The following is a 9,434-nucleotide window of genomic DNA, read 5'->3' as shown; positions in this document are numbered from 1 at the left end:
CCTAAACAAGAGAATGAGCTCAAGTAACTATGTAAGTTTAATTAAGGACATGTATGAGGGCGTGATGACGAGTGTCAGAATTGCAGAGGGCCAAAGTAGTGAATTCCCAATTACAACTGGGCTACACCAAGGATCAACTCTAAGCCCTTATCTGTTAGCACTCATTATGGATGACTTAACCAGACACATTCAAGATGAGGTTCCTTGGTGTATGCTTTTCGTTGATGATATTGTTTTGATAAACGAGACAGCGGAAGGGATTAATGCAAAATTGGAATTATGGAGATCAAGCTTGGAATCAAGAGGGTTTAAGTTAAGCAGAACAAAGACAAAATATATGATGTGTAACTTCAGTCAGACCAGGAGGGGGGATGAAGTGGTGAAACTTGAGGAGCAAGAGCTACCACAAAGTGAACGCTTTCGATACCTGGGGTCAATCATTAACAAAGAGGGTGATATAGAGGATGATGTTTCCCACATAATTAAAGTAGGATGGATGAAGTGGAGAGGTGCATCGGGAGTGTTATGTGACAAACGCATGCCTGTTAAACTTAAAGGAAAATTCTACAAGACAGTAATAAGACCAGCTATGACTTATGGGGCGGAATGTTGGGCAGTTAAGAAGAATAATATAAATAAGATGAGTGTAGTGGAGATGAGAATGTTGAGGTGGATGTGCGGCAAGACCAGGAGAGATAAAGTAAGGAACGATTGTATTAGAACTAGTTTGGGAGTTGCACCAATCCAAGAGAAGCTCCGAGAGAGCCACCTGCAGTGGTATGGTCATGTCCGACGGAGACCCATGAATGCACCAGTAAGGAAAAGTGACCAGATTCAGCTTAGTGGAGCTAAAAGGGGTAGGGGCAGGCCTAAGATGACTATTGGTGAAGTGGTAAGAAAAGATATGCATGTGGTAGGGCTCGACCCTAGTATGACTGCGGATAGAGTTGTTTGGAGGACAAGGATCCGTATAGCCGACCCTTTGTAGGGGGATGTTCTTAGGATGCTGCTTTGACTATTGCTTCGACTCCTACTTTTACTTATTTTCCTTTTTTACTTTTTATCTCTCTTGCATCCTTTATTGGCTTAGCATCTATTGGATCCATGTAGCCGACCCCATTTAGTTGGGATAAGGCTATGGTTGTTGTTGTAGAAAGGAAACAATAGCTCTCACTTGATAAAATCAACGGAAATTAATACATGCTCTGTTTTTTGGGACCTTGAACAGGCCACAGTTTGGCCAAAAATCTTACTAAATGCAACCTAAACAAAGACAAAAATACTCTCTATTAACTACTACTAACCAGGATCAAACTACTAACTAAACCTAAACTAACAGGATCCAAAATAAATCAAAAACCAACGGAACCAACAAATGATTATGATTTGGCCTGCTTGACCCCTAACTTTCTCCTCTTTGCTTCTTTGGTAGCTTTTAGTAACAAATACAAACCCCAACAACATCAAATTTCTCCATCGACATGGCCTATTTGATTTTCTGAACTTTCTTTCTCAACTGCTTCCTATGCTTGGTTTAGTCCGATAAACATCAAAATGCCAATCAGTACATGAGTTGTAGCTGACAACAGAATGGACAATAATATCCAGCTAGTACTATGGAATTCATCAATTTATATATTCTTACCCTTCACTGTCCATATAAATGAGAAACCTTTCACGAGCAGGGTTTGGTAATATTAGCTTTGAGGAGTGCATGATCATGTGGCTATGAAACTACTTTAGCCAAATAAAAACTTAAATCATCAACTTCATAGGAAAAAAGTTGATTATATTTTTGAGACAAAAACTTTCCATTAACAGAAAAAACAAAAACAGAAGGTGTTGGTACTGCACTTTAAATCCAACAATTAGAAACACACACACATACGCAAAAACACAAAAGAATGCTTTTGTACTTCTTTAATATCCAAAAATTAGAAGCAAATGCACGCATACATGCACTTAGACACCCACAAACAAAATAACACACAGAAAATGTGTAGGTATTTATTTTCCTTCTTTAATAGCCCAAAAATTAAAAACAAGTGCACACACGCACAATTTGTCAGAAGTGCTCATTAGAAGCCAGAGTATAATTGCATGTGCACAGAGAAAAAAATGTGTTTAGATTGTGACACTAATATTACACTTTTTTAATACTCAAAATTAGAAACAATGTGACAAACTTACTTTGAACAACATCGCTGCTGCTAATCGCTCCCTCAAGCAGTAAATCTGAGCAACATCAAGTGCCGTAGCCTTGAATGTAACCCACTTCCATTGTTATCATCAGGAAAGTGTGGAGCCAAATCCTCCAAGACATCAGTTCTCCATATATCATCCAACACTATTAAGTACTTCTTGTACTTGAGGAAGTCTGAAAGCCTCTTTTCTATTTCCTTCACTTCTATGATCCCTGTAAAAGAATTTTCAATCTTCTTTTGAGGGTTTCTTCCCAGCTGGAGTACTACTAAAACAGAATACTAAGAAGATTAAATAGTTGAGGTTTCAAAGAATTTTGCACAAAGCACTTTAGTACGTTTGGAGATTTGAAATTGTAAGAGAATATTAGCTACTAAATGTATTGTAACTATTATACTGAGAAATAATTGATGGAAAATAAGATATTCTAGTTGTCAAATTACTTTATGGGACCTTTTATCAGAGGAGGAGGTCTTATTATTAGTTACTTTGGGTTATTACTTGGTACAAAATTGATTTATGGCAATATTTTGTGAGCTTTGTCCTTTTTAGTTGTTTTCCTATGACGATAATGATTATGTTTTAATTTCTGCCCTCACTTCCCCTGCTTTATCACATTTAGGTTGTCTCAAGCTTTGGCTTTTTGAATCAATACTTGGAGTCTTATTTATGCTTTCATACCTTAGTGGTCTTATTTCTAAATTTCATTAGGATACATTGATTTTGATCATGTGATTGGAAAGAAAGTGCTCTAAATAGAATATTGGAAGAATAGAATATGGGATAGTAGTTACAATACGAAATTACCAAAGACAATATATTAAGGAATGTAGATGGTTCTTGGCACCAAGTTCAACTCCAGTTTCTCTTTTGGCTGAACATCAGTTCTCCATATATCATCCAAGACTATTAAGTACTTCTTGTACTTGAGGAAGTCTGAAAACTTCTTTTCTATTTCCTTCACTTCTATGATCCCTGTAAAAGATTTTACAATCTTCTGCAAAAAATTCATGGATGTGCAATCTTGAGATATAGAAACCCAAGCATGGCATCTGAACTTACTCATTACAAGGTTAAAGACTTTCTTGGCCAAAGTAGTCTTACCTAAGCCACCAACTCCGACAATTGGTACGACAGCACGCGGTGTTCCTCCTTCAATCAATCGTGGAACCAGCATTTCAATGTCACTGTGGAATCCTACCACATCAGCATTGTCTGCAACATAGGAACCTTTCCTGTACTTGGGCAATGGTGACCCATCAAGATAAGATTCATGGAAAGCAACTTCTGTTGTTTTTCAGTTCCACCAAACTTGTTTGCACAAATTTCCTCAATTTGTTTTCTGATGGCTTCAAACTTTCTTCCAAAATCACTCTTAGTGAATAATCTATTGAATTTGGAATTCCAACGATCAAAGCCAAATGCACTTTGCCTTGCAACCACCAAGTATTTCTCAATGATGTCCTCAGCTTCATAGGTTAAATCCCTAATTTGGATAACCAATTCCTCCATTGCAACATGTTCTTGACTCTCTGCTCTCTCTACATCTCTGAGGAAAGAACCCATAAGTTTGAGCTGGTCTCCAAGGGTCTTGACCTGATCTTCCACTACAAGAAACAAATCTGCTTCTTTCACAATCACTTGGCACAGGCTATCTAAGACATTCAAAGCAATCGAAGCTGCCATTTCTGATTGCCTCTAGTTCTGCAAATTGATGTTAGAGTTCAATAATTCCTGAAACCCTCTCTTTGTAAAGCTAATTCTTGATCAAACAAAGAACCAATATTGATGTTAAAGGGTTCTAGATTTCTAACCCTTCAAGGGGGTTTTGACTTGAGGAATAATATTTGCATTTGGCAAGTCATGCATTTGAATAAAGAAAAGTCATACTACCTTACAGCTCCAGTTTCTCTTTTGGAGAAGGGGACTTTCTCCTAAATGTCATACTACCTTACATAAACTGTACTTTTAGATACCTCATCTTTTAACCATTTAGTTAAAAGATGAGGTTGCTAGAGGATTGGTTTTCCATTCCCTTAATTTTGTAGTATATCATTGTTGAATCAGAACTTTTATTGGTCCGGAAAGTGGATGCTTCTTAAGCATCTCTAACTCAATGTTTAGGTGAGTTAGTTTCTATCTGCTGCTTTAGGTGACCCCTTCTTCAATTGTGGGCATAATTGTGTCTCTATTGCAGCTTTTGTAAAGGAATGCCAAAAATCTTCATAGATATCATGACTTTTTCCAAAAAAATTAAGACACGTATCTGCTATACTACCCACTAAATTCTTTATTTTTTCTTCTTTCTTACTTTTGTTTCATGGATGAGCCAACCTCTGGCCTAGATGCAAGGGCAACAGCAATTAATAGTGATCAGAACAGAAAGAAACATTGTAATACCCATGCCCAAAATATAAGGGTAATTTGGACTTTTTATTTTGTGTGTAGAATCTGTACCAATGGACCAATGAAGAGTGGAATTGTGGTTGTTAGGATGCACACTAGAGGTAAAACCTTGCTAGTATTTTATTAGTATTAGTGCAGGGTATGCTTATTTATTTATTTATTTTTCATTTTTTGTGCATGGTTATATGTTGCTAGTATTCAAATATATTTATTTATAAATTTATTAACATCTAAGAGAGGTTAGCCTAGTGGTTAGGACCCCATATGGATTTAAACAAGTCTAAGGATCAATTCTTGAGGAAAGCAATTGAAAGGAATTTTATTTGTTTTGCTTTGGATAGCTTGGTGAACACAATATTGATTTTTGACTTGGGGACTATAATCGATATTGAAAGGAGAAGAAAGATTCTCTTTGTCAAGTGTACTTGAGAAGTTGAGATAAATTAAGGGAAGAGAGAGAATGAAGAAACTTAAAGTTTAATAAATTAATAAATTGTAAAATAAATTAAGAGATTAAAACTTAAAATTTAATTAAAAGGGGGTTGAAACCTATTCTAACAAATAAAGAAGAAGAAGTAAAAAAGAGGAAATAAAGAAGGATTGAAGAAGAAGAAATAAAGATAAAGAAATAAAGAAGAAGAAGGAGGAGGAAAAACAAAAAAAAGAGAGGGAGAAAAGAATTTCACGTAAGAGCAAGAGAGAAGAGGATTCATTGGACTTGTTTTTTTTGAAAAGGTATACATTTTAATGTTCTCATATTCTATTTCATGATCATTTGAATATAGGAGATTGATTCTTGAGGTTGTATTGTTACAGTGTACAGTTTTGGACAGATTTTGTCCGCTGTTAAAAAAAAAAATTGTATCTCTTAATCGGTAAGGATTTTGGACCCCAATTTTGGTGGGATTATAGATAGCATGTAGATGAAATATTGTTTCAAATTTGAGGCCCATCCAATTTCGTTTGGTATCCCATCTGAATGAGAACTTGGGACTAATCTGTTGTCTTGGCAGAATTTGAACCTGAACTTGGGAATAATGAAAGCCCAACTAATACTTGGAATTTAGGCTTGAAATTTGGTTTGGATCATTATTATTTAGTCTAGTTTAATACCAAAAAAATTTGGATTTAATCATGTTTGGGATATGATATTTATATATTTTGAAAATATGTTGCGCAGATTCTGGCAGAATCTGTGCACGAAGATTGAAACAAATGATTTAAATATAAAATAAGATAATTTGAAGATGATTTTTGGTGGAGATCTTGGTATTAGGGTAAATTGGTCCCCTATAAATTTTGAGAATCTCCAGATATGTACAAGGGGGGAAATATTACAATTTGATGGCTGCCCATGTTTACAAGTTGGTTACAGCTTTGTAAGGGTACATAAACCTATTGATTTTGCTATTTATAATCTATGTAGGGGATATTGGATCGTTATTTTTGTGATTTGAAGTGTAGTGAGAATTGAGTTAAAACTTACAAGGTGAGTGAGACCCCGTAGAATCTATGTATTATTTTCATATACAAATCTCTTTTCTTTGATTTGTCATTTTATGAAATTTCATGCTTTGAAACAACATGATTATTTGTGCATAATTATCTTGAAGTCTATTTTGAAGTATTATACATGTTTTGAAATATAATATGATTTTTATGGAAAGAATGCATGATTGTGAATTTATCAAAAGCATGATTAGACTTGTCATTTTATAAGATATGATTTGAATGTAATATTGTTGGACTGCAACCCTTCCAACGGGGGGTTATGTGTTGGGGTGGATTGTTGAGCACAGGAGTGAGGCAAGAGCGTGACGTTTAAGGACATGGTCCGATTCTGTGAGCCAAGAGCTCGAAGCTCGCAATTCCATCATGTTTAGGTATGTGAACCGGGGGTGAGGCAAGAGCGTGACGTATAAGGAACGTGGTTTTCCCTCCATAGGAGCCCGTTACCGGTTCTGTGAGCCAAGAGCCTGAGTCCCATCCTATTGATTATATTGGTGATATGTTAATTTTTAGCAGTGCCATTTTATGAACCTACTGAGGCTATTAATTGGAAATAGATTTATGAACTTTTGAACTCATGGCATGTTTTACTAGAATTTGTGATATTATCAAATTTATATAACATATGTTTTGAGATTCTATTACATTTCAGGATATGCATTTGTTTATCGATATTTATGTTCTGTTTTCCCTTACTCATTAAGCTTTCCCCAAGCTTACCCCTTTATTTAACCACACAGAGGACGAGAGTCAGGAGCCATGCTCATGTGATGAGTGCACTGGAGTTATTGGAGGAGATGATACTCAGATTGGGGATGATTAAAAAATTTATGAAATCATTTATCCTTCTTTTATTTGGGACGGTTGTAATGATTTGACCTTGATACATGATTTGTTTTAATATTTGGATGGATGGACGTAATAAGGATATTATTCTTACTTTTAGTTGTGGTGCCACCAACACCTTAGTTTTAAATATTCGAATTCATATTAATCGAATGCTGAATTTAACTGTTTAAGTCTTCTGCTGTGTTATATGATGGTATTATTGAGAATTTATTTGGAGATTATGACTAATGGTTCAATTTTGGTTCATCTATCTAAAACCATTTCGATCTTGTGGATTTGTGTGACAACCCTTACCCCTAGGCCGGTTTGGGGGCGTTACAGCGGTGGTATCAAAGGAAAGTTTTAGAGTAGAGTATGAACTAGAATTGGTGGCATAGGATTTTTAACATAGAGATGTTACACCTAGGATTGAACCTCTATCAATAGGGTAGTTTGTCTTGGTTTCCTGTGTACTAGAAATTTTGCGTGGGAGTGATATACTGCTTTGGACTAAAGTGTACCTCTTATTATTAGGTACAATGCCTCCCCGCAGAGGATGCTCAATTCCTCCACCACCACCACCAGCTGAGGAGAATCTACCCCCACCACCTCCTATTGTACCTGGGGTTACGCCATAGGATTTTATGGGAGCCTTTACAAATTTTATGAATTTTGTGCAACAACAGGCTACAGTTGGCGCTAACCAACCACAACCAGGGCAACAAGCCCCAAGGAGAGAGGATACCAGCAGGGTGATGGAAAAGTTTAAGAAATTGGAACCACTGGTCTTCAAGGGAGTGAGTACAGATCCCTTGTGGCCATCAGTTTGGGTTGACGAGATGGAGAAAATCTTCAGAGTCTTGGAGTGCACCGACCACCAAAAGGTCACTTGCGCCAGATTCATGCTGCAGGGAGAAGCTAATATATGGTGGAAGACTTCTAGACAGATACTAGAAGCTCAAGATCCAGTAATTACATAGGCGAAATTCTTAGAGGCCTTCTACGAGAACTTCTTCCTTGAAAGCCCTAGGGAGAGAAAGGAGGTGGAGTTTTTACATTTGACACAGGGATCAGATTCAGTGATGGCCTACAAAAAGAAATTTGAGAAATTGGCTTGGTTTGCACCTGCACACATTGATACTGATGCTAAGAAGGCTAAAAAATTTTTGAGAGGTTTGAATCCCCAATTGAAGGGATCAATCGTAGTATTGAAGCTAAGATCATATGCTGAGGTGCTAGAGAGAGCACTATTATTGGAGGATAGTCAGAGGGGTACTATACAGGGCAACTCGAGTAAGGTACAGGGAAAGAGGCCTATTGACAGTCAGCACTCTAGGGATGATAGACCCCAGAGGCATCAGAGGACTCACTATGAGCAGACCACACAGACTCCTTGTCGTACCTGTGGTAAGCATCACAGTGGACAGTGTAGGAAGAATTCTGATAATTGCTATAGATGTGGAGGACGAGGTCACATGGTAAATGATTGCCCTACCTCATTACCTCGTGAAGCACCACGGCTTGGACAACAAACAACACCACCGCAGAGGCAGCATCAGATACAACCGTATGGGCAGCAGCAGATACCACAGAGGTTACCATATCAGGGGCAACGTCCACATCAGACACAACAAGGACAACAACAGCCCTCGAGGCATCAACAAAAGCAGAAACATCAGACTGCACAGACAGTTGAAACACAAAAGGCTCAGGCCAGAGTTTTTTCTTTGACGATAAAGGATGTTGAGGCTTCACCCACAGTGGTTACAGGTAAACCTATATCTAAGGATTTGATTTACAGTATAACTGATGACTTCTTTGAGTGATTGATGAATTGCATCTAAAACTAGGAAATGAAAACTAAAACCTAGAACATCTTTCAGGTACACTAAACATTTCTACCATATCTGCCAATGTATTATTTAACTCGGGTTCGACACACTCCTTTCTATCTAAATCATTTTCTGAGAAGATTAGTGTTGACCCTAGACCATTGAAACCCTCCTTATTGGTGATCCTACCATCTGGAGAGAATTTGGTTGCAGACACTGTGTTTGAGTCATGTTTGGTTCAGATAGAGGGTAGAGAGATGCCAGCAAACTTAATTCTTCTAGACATGACAGACTTTGATGTCATACTTGGCATGGACTGGTTGTCTACTTACCACGCCAGTATACAATGTTATGAGAAGGAGATAGTTTTTAAACCCAAGAATGAGACTGAATTTAAGTTTAGTGGGTTAAGGACGGGTAAAGCCTCGCCTCTGATATCAGTAGTGCGTGCAAGGAAGTTACTTGCTCAAGGTTGCCATGGATTTTTGGCTTCTCTAGTTGATTTAAAGAAAGAGGAGCAACAGTTGGAGGATATCCATATCGTTAGGGACTTTCCAGATGTGTTCCCTGATGACCTTGTTGGGTTACCATCCGATAGGGAATTGGAGTTTACCATTGATCTAGTACCCGATACGGCGCCGATCTCTAAAGCACCAT

The 9,434-nt window shown here is 37.4% G+C and overlaps 1 protein-coding gene across 1 annotated transcript; it reads right to left on the bottom strand.

Annotated features, from left to right (window-relative positions):
• Window positions 1-2,222: 2,222 nt before the first annotated feature.
• On the bottom strand, window positions 2,223-3,888 carry LOC122644902 (putative disease resistance protein At1g50180). Its single transcript, XM_043838270.1, has 4 exons — window positions 3,488-3,888; window positions 3,265-3,437; window positions 3,050-3,177; window positions 2,223-2,459 (listed from the first exon to the last, which is right to left on the bottom strand). The coding sequence occupies exons 1-4, from the start codon at window positions 3,886-3,888 to the stop codon at window positions 2,223-2,225; spliced, it is 939 nt and encodes a 312-aa protein (XP_043694205.1).
• Window positions 3,889-9,434: the final 5,546 nt, after the last annotated feature.

The sequence above is a fragment of the Telopea speciosissima genome, chromosome 11 (genome assembly GCF_018873765.1).
Source record: "Telopea speciosissima isolate NSW1024214 ecotype Mountain lineage chromosome 11, Tspe_v1, whole genome shotgun sequence".
Classification (NCBI taxonomy): domain Eukaryota; kingdom Viridiplantae; phylum Streptophyta; class Magnoliopsida; order Proteales; family Proteaceae; genus Telopea; species Telopea speciosissima.
Note: the sequence above shows the minus strand (reverse complement) of the source record. Positions and strands in the feature narration are given on the sequence as shown.

Excerpts from the sequence above, each read along its gene's own strand:
- LOC122644902 (XM_043838270.1), bottom strand. The coding sequence starts at position 3,888 with ATGGCAGCTTCGATTGCTTTGAATGTCTTAGATAGCCTGTGCCAAGTG. Across the intron at positions 3,438-3,487 it reads GGAACTGAAAAACAACAGAA|GAAAGGTTCCTATGTTGCAG; the intron begins GTTGCTTTCCAT and ends GCCCAAGTACAG. Across the intron at positions 3,178-3,264 it reads AGTCTTTAACCTTGTAATGA|GGATCATAGAAGTGAAGGAA; the intron begins GTAAGTTCAGAT and ends AATCTTTTACAG.